General features: G+C 49.8%; 5 protein-coding genes across 5 annotated transcripts; 3 read left to right on the top strand and 2 right to left on the bottom strand.

Moving 5' to 3' along the window:
- Positions 1-584: 584 nt before the first annotated feature.
- K444DRAFT_625825 (glycoside hydrolase family 35 protein) lies at positions 585-2,332 on the top strand (the record flags this gene model as incomplete). Its single annotated transcript, XM_024882572.1, has 2 exons — positions 585-900; positions 948-2,332. 2 exons carry the CDS (start codon positions 585-587, stop codon positions 2,330-2,332), a joined length of 1,701 nt encoding a protein of 566 aa, XP_024741480.1.
- A 2,656-nt stretch (positions 2,333-4,988) lies between these two features.
- On the bottom strand, positions 4,989-5,768 carry K444DRAFT_608935 (uncharacterized protein). The gene has a single exon (XM_024879479.1). The coding sequence runs from the start codon at positions 5,664-5,666 to the stop codon at positions 5,271-5,273; it is 396 nt and encodes a 131-aa protein (XP_024741481.1). The 5' UTR covers positions 5,667-5,768; the 3' UTR covers positions 4,989-5,270.
- An 897-nt stretch (positions 5,769-6,665) lies between these two features.
- K444DRAFT_608936 (glycoside hydrolase family 5 protein) lies at positions 6,666-8,599 on the top strand. The gene is made up of 5 exons (XM_024879480.1): positions 6,666-6,782; positions 6,833-6,874; positions 6,936-7,053; positions 7,103-7,716; positions 7,768-8,599. The coding sequence occupies exons 1-5, from the start codon at positions 6,714-6,716 to the stop codon at positions 8,236-8,238; spliced, it is 1,314 nt and encodes a 437-aa protein (XP_024741482.1). The 5' UTR covers positions 6,666-6,713; the 3' UTR covers positions 8,239-8,599.
- Positions 8,600-10,890: 2,291 nt separating this feature from the next.
- Positions 10,891-12,287, top strand: K444DRAFT_520713 (uncharacterized protein; the record flags this gene model as incomplete). The annotated part of the gene is made up of 2 exons (XM_024874067.1): positions 10,891-11,911; positions 11,959-12,287. 2 exons carry the CDS (start codon positions 10,891-10,893, stop codon positions 12,285-12,287), a joined length of 1,350 nt encoding a protein of 449 aa, XP_024741483.1.
- Positions 12,288-12,834: 547 nt separating this feature from the next.
- On the bottom strand, positions 12,835-13,679 carry K444DRAFT_650727 (cell surface protein; the record flags this gene model as incomplete). The annotated part of the gene is made up of 3 exons (XM_024885655.1): positions 12,835-13,017; positions 13,074-13,316; positions 13,386-13,679. The coding sequence occupies 3 exons, from the start codon at positions 13,677-13,679 to the stop codon at positions 12,835-12,837; spliced, it is 720 nt and encodes a 239-aa protein (XP_024741484.1).
- Between the last annotated feature and the right edge of the window lie 1,238 nt (positions 13,680-14,917).

Raw genomic sequence — 14,917 nt, forward strand, 5'->3', positions numbered from 1 at the left:
TGCGAGGATATATATACATTCCTAAGGATCGAATCTGGTCAACAAGCCGACACCCCTATCCAAGCCAGAATTGCACCATGGGGCCCCAGGTTTTGAGATGTGGAGCTAGTGCCGGGCCCTGTCCCAATTATCTGTGGCCATTCCCGGACCCGACAGTTCTTCGCCTCTTCCCCACCTCTGACTTTCAGGTTCTTAGTCGCCCAATTTATTTCCGAAGCTGAGGTTCTCATTCACGAGTCATTTTCCCTCTCGGTCCGAGAATGACGGGCCGCCACTTGCCAGGCTCTGCCCCACCAAATCCACTATTCTCTTGCCGCCCGGCATGAGTACCAATCAAAACACTCCATTCCCGGCCTGAAAAAAGGGTACCCCGCCAAGTGATAATCTCCAACGACTGTGGATCCAAAGTGACACGAATGTGCTCCGAGACTGTCAGCAAGGACGGCTTGAAGTAGAATATATCAGCACGGCCTGATCTTGATGCAAGGTCAAGCTTCGTACGAAGTTCTTACGACAAAACTTCCCCGTCTTGCAACCCTCAAAGCTACAACATGAGAACCACTTATCCTCTCACATCATCCTCTATGGCTTCAGAAAATAAATCAATTCCTCGCCTCGAGAAGACTGCAAACTCGCAGCAGCTCATCGTCAATGGAAAGCCTTTTCTCATCCTTGGGGCTGAGTTGCAAAACTCCTCCATGACTTCGGCAGCATACATGGACACTGTGTGGCAGAAGCTAGTTGATACCAATATCAACACTGTCCTTGGTTGCGTGACTTGGGAGGATATCGAGCCTACCGAAGGTCACTTTGATTTCACTGAACTTGATCAGGTTATACTTGGTGCGCGGAAGCATGGACTACATCTCGTCCTGCTCTGGTTTGGATCATTCAAAAATGGTGCGTCGTTCTCTGCAACCGACATTTTAAGTCTTTAACGATCGTAGGTATTTCAACATATGCTCCTTCGTGGATCAAGAAGGATGTGAAGCGCTTCCCTAGAGCTCATCTTCGCAAAGCCGGCGGTCTTTTAGAGACTTGCGACGTTGTATCCATCTTCCACGAAGAAGTTCTCAAAGCAGATATCAAAGCATTCTCTGCCTTGATGCGTCACGTTAAAGAGGCTGATGAAGCTTATTCCACGGTCATTATGGTGCAAGTCGAGAATGAAATCGGACTGCTCGGCGACTCGAGAGACGGTAGCTCAACTGCCAACAGGCGTTTCTCGGAACCTGTCCCTACCCCTTTCATTCAGCATCTATCAACTAAATGGGACACGCTGCATGCCGATCTCAAACGGAATCTCCAGGTGTTTAAGACTCTTGCAAAGAGTTCTGGCTCCTGGGAAGTCGTGTTTGGCAAGAGTCAACAGACAGATGAGCTCTTCATGGCCTATCATTACGCGATCTATGTGGAAAAAGTAGCTGCCGCTGGGAAGAAAGAGTATGCTCTCCCTCTTTACACGAACGTGTGGCAAAACTACGTCGGTGACGATGGGGATAATGCTTTCCCCGTCGTCGCCGGAGGTGGTGGTGCACCGGGAGACTATCCATCTGGCGGCGGAGTCAGCAACGTCCTTGATATCTGGAGAGCATTTGCTCCATCACTCGATTTCATCGCCCCAGACATCTATCTTAACGACTACAGCTCATCTTGTGTCAAATATCGCCACTTGGATCAACCGCTCTTTATCCCGGAACAACGACGAGACGAATACGGCGCTCGCAGAATCTGGAAGGCTTTTGGGAGCTACCAGGCAATCGGTACCTCCCCATTCGGCATCGATACCTTGAAACCAGAGACCAATCCATTTGCCAGGCATTACGGACTTCTAGCTAGCGTCAAGAACATCGTTCTCGAAGCTCACAGAAACCCGGGCTCCTCAGTCGGTTTCTTCTTCGACGAACTCCTCGAAGACGGACGTGACCCTTCTCCATCGACCATTGCCCGCTTCGGCGACTTCGAAGTCACAATCGAGCGTTCCTTCGTCTTCGGCAAACCCGGTGCAGGTTCTGGGATGCTGATCCACCTCGGTGACGCCAAATTCTTGCTGATCGGATGGGGCTTCCAAGCCCTATTCAAAAATCTATCACCAAAGTCGACATTTACAGGTATCTTGAGCTTCACAGAGAAGATCGTTGATCCTGAGACAGGTAAGTTGACAACGGGGAGGAGGCTGAATGGTGATGAGACGCGTAGTGGGAAATTCTGTATCATGCCGGATGAGGAGCCGGATTATGGCGGCTTTCCGATTTGTGTTACGATTCCGGCGAGGACGATGGTTGCGGAGATTGAGGTGTACTCGTTGGAGGAGGATAGTGGTGATTTGTGATATTGAGTTGTGGCGAAGTGCCTTTCCACTTAAAGTATAGCTGCTTTTGAGGCTGACTCCTGGGCTGAGTGCTGCATGCCTGATTCTTTTGATATAAATTGACCACCATCTTCTTCCTTTCAGGTGGCTCGTTGACTTTTACTCGGAAATTTTGAATAGTTGATCTTATTTTCAAGACCGGTTTAACTACTCTCACAAACTCGTGACCTTCCACCTCCCCCGCATCCAAAATTTACAATCACGCATCATCTCCACCTTCCGCGGTTGAGCTTTCCCAGGTTTCTCGTGTGCCTGTTCATGATCTTGCTTACCATAGGATGCGTGCTGGACTTCTCAATCGGGTAAGTGTTTTTGATTTGCGCAATTCGCGTTGTTTCCGCTGCTCTATCGTAGGTACCTGGGAGGACCGGCCATTGCCTGGGATCAACAGATGGGACGCAGCTGTGAAAGTTTCGAGTAGGGGTGGAATTTTTTTACATAATTATATTATATATAACGGGGTCAGCTGTATTTTATATATAATGGGGTCAGCTTTATTATATGCATAATTTTATATGTAATTTATGGATTTTTTAATGCAAATGACAGGTCACATGGCATGCTTTCAGGACTAAAGTTATACTTTTATTCTTCTCCCACCCATATTCTGCAAGTGGGAGAAGTGGGTCTCACGTGCATTAATTTCTAGCCCTGTGATTGGTCCAATTCGAAACCTCCATTGGACCCACATAAAATAACGCATAATGGGGTCAAGAGCTTTATTTATAATTATACCATAATGGGGTGGGGATTATATATAATTATCCACCCCTAGTTTCGAGGCCAGAGCAAAATTATATGGCATTGGTATGTTTCCTGCTCCGCTCCCAACTCAAGCACTGACCAGCTAGCAGGGTATCACGACCCGGAGCGGAAGACCTGAAGGCAATCAGCTCTGTTGGGTGTGTATGTAAACGTCTATAGAGATAACGGGGAGCTCGAGCTAAGTACAGGGTGCCACGCTAGGGCCAAGTCATGTGACGCTGACGTCACAACACAGATGGAATAAAGACTGCAGCCTCCAAATTCTTTCTCTACGAGCCCATTCCCTTCTCAAAAGTAGGCCAATTCCTGGTCTCGACACTTCGACATAAAGAAAAAAAAGGAACGGATAAGATGGTGATGAAGAGCCTGGAGCCGATCCGCTCCTATCATCGTCTGTCCGGTGCTTATTCGCACGGGCAGCGCCTGCTTGCCGATTTCGATCTCAACCACTTTAGCTGGCGCATCCTGACGCAGGCAAATGCGACCACGCCGAGTCGCTCGTGAGAAATGGAACATGGACCAATACCTCTACATCACATCCTCATGCGACATTCCCAGAACTCAACCTCCAGGTCACCAACCTTCATTTATTCGGCAAGAACTGTGTCTACCAACGCTTGTAACCGTATTCAGGACCGACGGTATGGATGCGCAGAAAAGATAGGAGCAGAGTGAGAGAGAATGGAGGACCGAGAGTGAGAGCGATATTGTGATGAGAACAGCAAGTTTCAGCAGCGATCAGCAGCACCTCGAGGCAAGCGCACGGAGAAACGATTACGATGTTCTGGGGAAGGATAGCCAGAGGGAGAGAAGAAGAGGCTTGCATGGCGGTGTACTTGTTTCGCTTGGACTTATGTCGGCTATGAGACGCCGAATGAGGATGGAGAAGAGACTGCTGGTTAATTGGTGGTACCATTGAGGTATGACTAGGGGAGAGAAGTAGAACTGAATACGTCCTTTGCCGCATTAGTAGTGGAGGACTCAGCGCCGCCATATGCTGGCAACTGAGGCTTTGGCTCACTACAGCTATATTCATCGACTCTTGAGGCCGAGTCTTATCTTGCTACGCATGTAAATATCCAGTCACTCAAAACGGGCGACACTTCGGCAGTGAGGAAAGGCTCTTCGAGATAGCTTTAGAACAGGCAAACAAAACAGAAATAATATCACCGCTCACTTAATGTCTGACTTCAAACGCCGCCTCTTCTTCCTGAACCTCGATCTCCGATTTCTCCAGCTTGACCACATGAGCGTGGCGCGGTCCCTGGCCGATGTCCTTCAAAAAGTTCTGCAGCACATCTTCCTCGCCCTGGACTTCGCCTTCAACCTGTCTCGAAGATTAGAAATATGAAACCTCTTGTGAAAGGCCGACACACTTTGTTGTTTGGAACATTTCTCACCCATCCTGTCAGGCCGTATGAAGTAGCTTTCTTGCGGGTGAAATATCTGGCGGAGTTCATCAGTTATGGGTCTTGTCCATAGTATCGATGTTGAAAGTACCGAAAGCCAACACCTGGAATAGTTAGTTTGAGTTTCGGTTAGTATCACAAATGTTCGAACCTTGGACTTCACCGTGGACTCGAAATGAAATCTGATGGTGTCAGTGTGAGCTTGGGGGTATTCCTAGAAAAGGTTTCAATACTCGATTTGCCATCGTGCTTATCGCTTGGGGCAAGTCTTGCGACTCAATGAGTGGGCTTGAGACATCTGAATTTGAATCCTCAGTTGGTGAAAGGGGTTCGCGGCTGAGGTTTCGTCATTCTTGAAGCAAGTGGAGCTGGCAGAATTTGCCCAAACTGGAAGGCGGTCCGAGCTCACGTGATATCAAACTCAATTCACAATATTGAAGGTTTCCTGCTCTCTTCCCACGTCGCAGCTTCAATTGACCTGCTCAACGGTAGAAAGAGGGGAGATCCTATTACGAGCAGAGTCTTCGGCTTCACGAGCAATGCCCAGAACTGCCTGAGTCAAAGAGGGGCTCTCCAGCCGCAATCAGCCTCCACAAAATCCTGCAAACCCAATTCCGGACATCAGCTTCCTTTCACAACCTCCAAGTCCCTTCCAAAGGAAGGCATCTTATCGGAGCAAGTCAACGGCCATCTCCCTTGGCGACTCCTTGCCTGACTCTAAGCTCCTACGACGATGCCACCGGAAGTCTCCCATCCCATTTACCCAACCAAAGCCCCAAAACCACTGCGCCGAATCCATCATACAGGCCCAGATTCAACAAGCTCCTCTTCTCCGCCGATGACAATCCACTTCCAACCACTGTCCTGAGGATGAGAAGGGCACCGAGAATCAAACGAACAGGCACAGCCGCATACAGCCATTGGTTCTCCTCGATTGGCATGTACGACGTAAAGAGGTATGCGAGGCCGATGGCAATGCTCGCGATGCCAAGTTGAGGCGTATGGCCTGCTGCTTTGCCTGGAGGAGGGGCCTTGAAGAGGAAGTAGAGGCCAAGAATGGCGATCCCGCACGCGTGCACGCTGATGAACCAGGGGAGGTGAACTGGGAGGAAGGCGTGCATCGTGAGAATCGTCTGCAGACGGTAAGCTGATGAGGCTGTCTCACAGGTGACAGGATCTATCGATTATTCAAAGGAGTTGGCGGCACTCGAGTGAGGGAATCGTGGGGCTTTCTCATGTGTTGGGGTGGGCGGAAATGGAAGGATCAACAAAAATCCTTCGTCTCCAGCCTATCACGTGGCCAAGCCGCCCCACTTGGTGCCTGGGCTCTGAGCAGACTCCGCAGAGACCGCGAGACATCCTGCGGCGCGAGTGCCGCCAAGAATCCACGAATAGGTTTTCGTCATCGGATTGATTTGCCTCTTCGTATCTTCGTCCCCTTTCATCCCCCAAAATTTCAAGCTTGTATTTGTCACGTGCACCCACATGATCTCGGCCGTTCCAAGATGCGCTCTTCTCAATGGCAAGGTTTCTCGCTTGCGCACTGGTTGCGTGGGCGGGCCCCCGAAACCTTGCTGATCTGTGATTTAGTTGCATTGTGGCTTGAAGGCGAGCGAATGAAGGGGAGAGGCGCTCGAAACCCCAACACCTCCTGAAAAAAACCTGCCGTGCCACACAGCCAAGCAGGCCCGCGCTCATTTCATCTGGGCATTCAAAAGTTCATGCGGTTCAAAATTGCAAGATCACACATTACAACAGTACAGTATTCCCGTGGGGAGAAGAGATTCGAATGCCTTCCAAGAGCTCGTACGAGTCGTAATCTCTCCCTCTCGTGATCGACTCTCGTGTTCCCAAACGATTCCCACACTGTCTTGAACTGGCCCCACGGACTCGGCGATCCCACTCGGGCTGGAAAGCTGAAGGCGTGGCTCGTTGCTCTGGCTCGCCTGCTCGCCTGCTCGCCTGCACCAGAAAGCGGCCTGATTGGCAGCTTGGCAGGCACGGCAGCCCAACTGGGTTAGCCGCCAACCCGCTTGGCGAGGCTGAGCGGACAAGGGGCTGGCAAGCGTAATGAGTACTAATATACCCTTAAATAATTCGACAGCTCGTTTCTCCTTCTCCTTCCAACAACTCTTGATTGTTGAACACTCGTTTATACAGCATTCATTATGAAGTTTCTTTCGTCGCTTTTAATCTTGGGGGGAGTTCAGGCGGTGTTTGGGAAGACCCAACTCTATGTTCGTGCGATGGATCTTTGTTTTTGTCACGTGAGCTGACCTTTGCGCAGGGCATGAACATTGCAGGATTCGAGTTTGGGTGCGCAATCACTGTACGTTTCCGCCGTTCTACACTCCACAACATTAGGATGAAGTAGCTGACCGCATGCGCAGGGAGATTGTCCACTCACGAAAATTATTATACCGCCGATTGCGAGTCTGGGCGGTGGAGATGGAGCCGGCCAAATGTCACATTTTGTCAAGGACGATGAAATGAACATTTTCCGTCTGCGTAGGTCTTCGACGACCCGCTGGAATCTCCTTTATCTGACTCGATGCAGCTGTCTCGTGGCAATACCTCACCAACGGTGTTATCGGACCCCTCGACAAGAAGAACCTTGCGAATTACGATCTGCTGATGCAGGCTTGTCTCAAGACAGGCGCGTACTGTATGATCGATATCCACAACTTTGCGCGGTGGAATGGAGACATCATCGGGCAGGGAGGACCAACAGACCTTCAATTCGCAGACCTGTGGACACAACTGGCCACCAAATATGCCAACAATTCATTTGTCATGTTCGAACTGATGAATGAACCGCACGATCTCGTCATCGACACCTGGGCCGCCAGCTGTCAAGCAGCCGTGAACGCAATCCGCAAAGCCGAACTGGTCTCCCATACAATCCTCCTGCCTGGACTGAACTTCTCCAGCGCTGGCACTTTCATCAGCAGTGGTTGGGGTGCGGCAATGGCCACGGTCACGAACCCAGATCTGTCAACGGACAACATCATCTTCGATCTGCACAAATATCTCGATATCGATAACTCGGGCAATCACATTGAGTGCGTGATGGACAATGTCAAGGACACATTCGTACCCGTTGCCGCGTGGCTCCGAAAGAACAAGCGGCAAGCGATCGTCAGTGAGACCGGTGCTGGTGCCTCTGATTCTGTAAGCACGTCAAATCTCTATTCCAGCCACAGATACTGACTTGTAATTCAGTGCTTCATCGACTTTTGTGCCCAAAACACAGCCATCAACGACAACTCTGACGTTTATCTTGGGTACATCGCATGGACAGCGGGTAGTGTCACATCCACCTACCTCCTAAATCTTGCACCCTCGAAGTCGGGCTCCAAATGGACGGATCAGAAGATGGCCGTCGAGTGTGTCATTGATGTGTGGGTCAGTGCACTGCCTGCTACCGTGTCAAACACTTGGGGCTTAACCTTTGCCGCGGGGACCCCTGTCACTTCCAGCACAGTATCAAAGACTTCTACTACTCAGTCCACGGCAGCTGCCACGACGGATACCGGATCCGGTTCCGGAGCCACGCAGACCCAGGCAGGAGGTGTTACAAAGACGATCGTGCCGGCGAGTGGCTCGACTGGCAAGAGTGCAGCAAGCAGCGTGAAGGTGGGAAGTGGATTAATGGGGGTTTGCTCGTTAATATTCGCCCTTGTTCTCCTGTAAATTTTAATGGAAGTCTTGTATCATTTCGGTGGGGATTCTCCTTTGTTGCATGCATAGATTGGCATACCCTGTTTTAGCGATCATTAATTCAATGGCGTAATTTTCAGATATTCCTCACCAACCGTCCCAGAACCTGCGTCGAGTGACCCTCATAGTCGTATCTCCTGCTCCGACTATCATGGTCTCACCGGTGTGTCCAACTTCAGCATCCATAGCGACTTCTCTTTCCTTCTCCTTCCCCACCTGCCAGGCTGTCCTCTGTTTCCCCAATCCCAGATCTCCGCAACCTCCCCAAGAACCTCTCATCATCCAGCTCACTCTTTTCAACTCCCAAAACCCTCTCATAGGTGGGTGTTATGTCATGCCGTCCATAAGGCCTTGCATCACCACTCGCCGCCCTCATAAAAAACCGTCGAGCTTTCCTCGATCCCGTCTTCGATCGTCGATTCTCTCATCTTCGCTCTCTTTTCGGGCCCTCGTTTTTGTTTTCAGCTTTCTTCTTCATCGCCAAGGTCCGTGGTTGGTGGTGGAAGTGACACAGTAGCTTTGCTTATTTTCTCTGCTTCCTCATCCCTGAAATACGGGGCGCTGATATACAGTTCATGCGTCGTTTGCAAAGTCCTCTCCTCAGACTCCGGATTGGATTTTATATTCCTCAAATCATAAAGTAGCACATGAATTTTGTACCCGAGGTTCGCGTCTTCCTATAGTTCTGCGAGTGTTTGAGGAGAAGTCACCGTTGAGTCGGTGCTTTTGCTGGTGCTTTGGAGTTCCGAGCCCATTTTGGTTGCTAGATTTGGGGTTTGTTTCCTATTTGATCAAATGCTAATGAAGATTGGAGATTTGGAAGCGAGGGGAGGAGGAGAGGGGAAGATATATTTGGGTTAAGATGCGAACTAATTCGTGAACCGTAAGTTAAAGCGGCAGTTATGGCGAAAGTCAATCTACGGTCCATCTCGACTCTGACCACCGCACCTCAGGGATCTAAAGAAGGCAAGCGTTTTTCATTCCTCGATTTCTTTCCTTTCTCGAAAGACACAACTCATGCCATATTCATCGCTTCTCTCCCAATTCTGCCCGTGTTCACAAGAACCAACCAAGCACGATGAAGTATTCAACGAAGCAAGAAACCACGAAGATGGGCAACACGAAACAGAAAACCCTTGGACCAGCTCCAAGATCACCAGAACGGAAACCCTCAAAACGATATGGAAGGAATGAGTCAGACCTTTTCCGTCCTCCAAAGGCGACGCGGAGAATGTTTGGTGAAGAGGTCAAGAAACTTCTTCAAACACAAGATGGAAGCTAGTTTCCTGACTCAAGAAGACAAAGAATTGCTTAACGAGCTTCACACTGCTGGTCACTGGAGTGCGGGCACACCGATATTTGTAACATGCGATCCCCACATCTTCCGTGCCTTCGTCCTCCGCGCCAAGATCCAGAGCTTATGACTCTCCATCTTTCTATTTCTGATCGAGGAAAGGCCCACCAGGACGAGAGGTCTCGAGCAGCCTGTAGGTTTGGAGGGTGCAAATCTGATGGATCAACAAGTTGATATCAGGCATGTTTCCGAGGCGCTTTATGCATTCGAGTTTAAGCTAAGGAATATTTGGTCAACAGCAGCAGGCTTAGTTTCGGTGCGTTCTTGTTCAAGATTTGTGCTGGTACTGGTGCCCCTATCTGTAACTAGCTATAGTAATCGTCTACGGCTCTCGGACGGAAGTCTTTATATCATCTTAGAACGAATCAAATCACTCAACGAGCTTGGGGGGCTTGATATGGGATGTGTTGAGTATTGGTGGCGGAAAGGTCGGAAGCTCACCGCAGTTCCGAATGCTAATGTTGTGGAAAGACCTCATGGTCTCGGCCTGATTACGAGATTCCCCAAGTTTGTAGGAGGTTTCATAAAGACGTTGCCCTGGTGGAAAATCTGTTTTCAAGTATTTCATGCTTACAACTCGCGCGGATCTTCCCCCTGAGCTACTTCCTTGCGATGTTTTACAGGGCGAGGAAATTAGAATAGTTGAGAACAATATGAATTCTTCAGCTTCATTGTGTTCCTTAATTTCGTCGTCTGCAATTATGAATGGATATGAAGATATACCCATCAATTCGAAAAGACTACCCCCATATCAAGTCAAGGTTTCTTGAAAGTAAGAGGAACGAGTTGTCTCCTATTATAGGCACTAGAAACGGATTTAAAAAACACGAGATACGCATTTATGTTTGCTCGAGTGAAAACAGAACCATGTGATCGTACCGAAGGGTGATGCCCAAAGAAGCTCTCCTTATCTGCTGAAGTCCCGGGGTGTTCCCGAGTACAACGGTTGAACCTTGTTCTTTACGTTTTTGTAACATTCGACACTTATCAATTCATTATTGTGCTAATGCCAATGCGAACAATCATGAATCGTGGCCGACTCAGCGGTCATTCTGCCAAGCAGTGGTTGGATCCGGATTCGAAGATGACGTCGTTGTCGTGCCCCTGGGAATCCTTGTCAGCAAGCCGCGTCTGCCAGACCTCCGCAGCATCCGACCAGGACTGACCTCGCCGATGTCATATCCTCTCATCATCACTCTCGCTCCTGAGATGTTCACAGTCTGTCCTCTCTGTTTCTGCCATTACCACGGCAATGCTAACAGCAGCCAGACATGCCTGCCGTCGTCCGAGGGAGTGGGCGATCCAATTCCCAAGATCCAACTTCACCATCAAGTCCTATCCACGATCGACGAGTAACCTTCGACCAAGTTCGAGACGAGCCTTCCTCTCCAGCGCGAATAGCCTCTCCACGACAATCTACCTCGAATCGACGGCAATCCTCCCACCATCACCGTGATAGCGACCTCAACGAGGCAAATCGCCTGGCATACTATGACAGTCGAGCAGCTACTCGACAGGAATTCAAGCGGCGCGGCAGCACGCTGCAATCCTACTATCTCGCACACCCTGAACTGCTGCCCCAGCTGCCGTTCACATTCCGCCATGGATTCAAGCGGTGGAAGCTGGCGGGCTACATCTCGTTGATGGTCTTCGACGCCTGTATCGTGCCCATCTTGCTCTACTACACCATGACATATGGAGGAAATGTCCAAGGATACATCACATTTGCAGTTGTGACTGCGATCTGGGGAGGACCTACATATGTTGAGTTCGCAGTACGATCTCTGCGGCTGATCAAGAAAGAGCATTTTTTCAAGCCGCTCGGGGCGAATCAAAGATGGGCCTTCGATATCACGAATTGGATATTGGTCCTTACAATCACCACAGTCACAGCGCTTTTGATTGTCGGCGCCGCACCACATATCGTGTTCCTACGGGTCCTCTCAATGCCGGGGCCTGCTATCTTGTATTGCTTGTCAGGCCCGATCTTCCTCATGTCTCTATACAGTGCATGTGGTTGGAAAGCACCCTTTCGGATCAGCTCAACTGCCAAGGGAGAGAAGGTCTTGCCTGGTATTTATTACATCGTGGAAGATATCGTGGCTGTGAACGCAGGAGGTGGCAGACCGTTCCGAGAGGGATGGGCTGCTAGATATAACGCGAGTCCTATCTTCCGAAAGATGATCAGAGACCAATCCTGGTTCTGGTCCATTCCTGGGTTGTTCGTTGCAGTGGCATGTACAGTGGTGATTTGCATCCACCCTGTGCCGAGGCCCGTTGCGTATGGCATTGGTATATTACTTCGGTTCCAAGTTTATTCACTAGCTAATGTAGTTTAGGATGGGCCGCGCCGTTTATTTGGGCTGCTATTTGGGCAGCGATTACTGTACCTTGGGTACGATCGGCACTGGCGAAGGAGAAGAAGAGTTGGGAAGAGGACTCGGCGAGTGTAATTGACGAAGAGCAGAAACCCGCGCCTCCACCAGTCGCACCGGGGCCGTTGCCAGGGAAAGCATCTGAGTCTTCTACGCTACGGGGTTCTGAGGCCGATCGACATGGGGAAACGAACGAGACGACTGAGACGAAAGACATGACTGAGAAGAAGAATACTGCCAACCTTGATGGGGGAGAGAGTTCATCGCGGCCATCTGATGGAACGACTATTTGATTTAGACGAATGCATACTCTGTTTGAAATACACCGCATTTTACAACAACTCCCAGGTCAATACAGCTTTTGGCTCCATTGCGCTATACCTTCCCGGGGGTTATGGACTGTCTCGCGTTGGAAGAAAATATCTTCATCCATCTAAAGTCACTTGCACATTGAATCTGCCATTACGACGAAATCCAACTCACCTCCTTTAGAAATCACACAACTTTATCAGCGGAAGATGGAATCCTGGCACCAGTGAAGGAATGAGAACAGAGACAGAAGAGTTCAGCAACAGGGCACTCTTACTTAATGGAAACTCGAAGTCATTAGTGTGGCTTCGAGCCTGGGGCGGAGAGCGAATCAAGCAAGAAGTGGGAAGTTGTACGAACGGTCTACGATTGAGTAAGCATCAAATTGAAGAGATACACATCATATGTCCGACCCCCTCGATCCTTCACACCTTCCCCTCTTCCCTCTTCCCGCATAATCTTACAAAGCCTCCATCATCCTTTCACCTCGCTAGCGCAAGTGAAATCCTTAATCACGACAAGTCGCTCTACTTAAGAAGTGAACTTAGTGCTGCGCTTGGCACGAGCGGTCGTCGAGCTCGACATCTGCACCGCGAACACGCCCCCGAAAGGACCGTTCGCGTTGTTGTTGGAAACTTTGACGAGGCAGAGATTGGAGATCCCGTTGATGGCTCCCGCGCAAGAGGTCCCGGATGGGATGTCGACTGCGAAGGCCTGTTGCTCTCGTCAGCCTCTTTTCTCTCCACTTTCTTTCCTGAATAATTACTCACATGGTCTTCATTGACGTTCGTAGCACGCGCGGTGATCAGGCCCATCTTAATGAGAGCGCGGCTCCAAAGCGAGCGCTTGGTTACAACATTCCCATTCGTGCCTGGTACTTGTGTCGACACGGTAGCAGATTTGGCGGTTGACCACTTGCCAGTCGCAGACTGGTCGACGAGGGCTTGCAATGGTCCAGCGCCATCACTGGTCACGATATGAAAGGTGCCTTTGACATTCCCCCCGCTGCTGACCTGGACTCTTGTTAGTCTTGTTCCTCAAGCTTAGAATGCTCAGGGAGGAGTGGATGAAGAACAACATGCCTGCGGCAAAGTCGACCCAGACAAAGCCATCGCCTGCGTCAAATCACTCAACTGGTTATTCCCGCTTCCATCCTCAATATATCCGATATCGTCATCTGTCGCAATTTCCTTGCTCCAGAACACTGTTGTATCGACCTCGGTCTCGTAGTTCGGTCCTGGGCCAGGGACGACGCCGCCTTTGATGCCGAGTGCTGTGCCGTTACCGCCTAGATCGCCGGTGACGACGGCGACTTTGCCGTGTGCGGAGACGATAGCGGCAGCTACAAGAGCAGAGAGGATGGTCTTGGAGAACATGCTTGTGGTTGCTTGGTGGATGTTGGAGTTGGTAGGGTGGGGGGTGCGAAGAATTGAGTGAGTTGAGGTGGTTTGAGAAAGAAGGGTTGGAATTGATGTGTATGGACTTGGAAAATTAACTTTAAGGAGGCCGCGAATCAATCGGATCCTGGTGCGAAGAGAATGTGAATGAAGTTGAAGAAAGAAGATACTGCCGGTGCTGATGCCGAAGCTGAACGAAAATCCAAGAGTTGAACATGGCAAGACTTTATATCATTTCACTTGGTAAAGGGATGCTGCTTACTACCGTCGGAACCGAATTCTTCTGTGGCGGCATTGCAAGTTGAGACGATTGAAGCTTGTTCAAACGAAAAGCTTGATATAGACCCCTTTGTAGTTGCGACGATGAGGAGCAGTGGGAAATTGGAATGTGGGCTCGTTCCGTCTGAACTTCGTGGCCCCAAGTTTGGGGCGGAGCTGATGACGATTGACGATAGGGGGCTGGCGGGTGCTTCTGATGCGATGCGAGGTATCACGAGGCGGGAATTCCAAGGCTATCAAATGGATACAGGCAGCTGTTCAGTCAGTCACTGATAGTCTGTGGGAGGCTTCTAGTCTCTCTTGGCAATCTGTGAGAATTGGGTAGCGAGGTGTGGTACGTATGAATCCACACGCTAGCCACCTATAATCTCAAACCCATTGATTTCACGAGACGATTGATGTGGTTGAGGCTCAAATGGAACGTCATCTTCGTTCCGTTTCGGGTCTTTTCTCTACAAAGCTTGGCGTCGAAACCGAATGATCGACAGCAGGATCTGGGGACCTCGAGAATTCTGGCAACCATTGTCCTAGTGATGGATCTATCAAACCTGAGTTGTCTCAAGCTTTCGAGTTCTCTTGTGATATCAAACGAATGTTGTGTGAGGTTGCCAAGCGATTCGAATTAATTGGCTGAGGATTTGCGACCGCATATCGGACGGATAGGGGTTGGATGAAAGGGAAGATCTGGAGATCAGTCGATTACGCAGGTCACGATGGGTCGGTGCTTTGTTTGGAAAGAACACGTCAAGTGGCGGGGCATTGCTGTTGATGAGCAGATTATTCGATTAGGAAGATATATTTATGCAAGCGCAAGACATACCATTTTTACTCACGGGTGTTCGGAACAATTTGGAAACGGTTTAAAATTTAAATAGGGTGCAAATCGGTTACTGGGTAGACATAGCAGCCAACACATGTACTTCTGAATATTAATTCCA

This window comes from Hyaloscypha bicolor (genome assembly GCF_002865645.1).
Source record: "Hyaloscypha bicolor E unplaced genomic scaffold K444scaffold_19, whole genome shotgun sequence".
Taxonomy (NCBI): domain Eukaryota; kingdom Fungi; phylum Ascomycota; class Leotiomycetes; order Helotiales; family Hyaloscyphaceae; genus Hyaloscypha; species Hyaloscypha bicolor.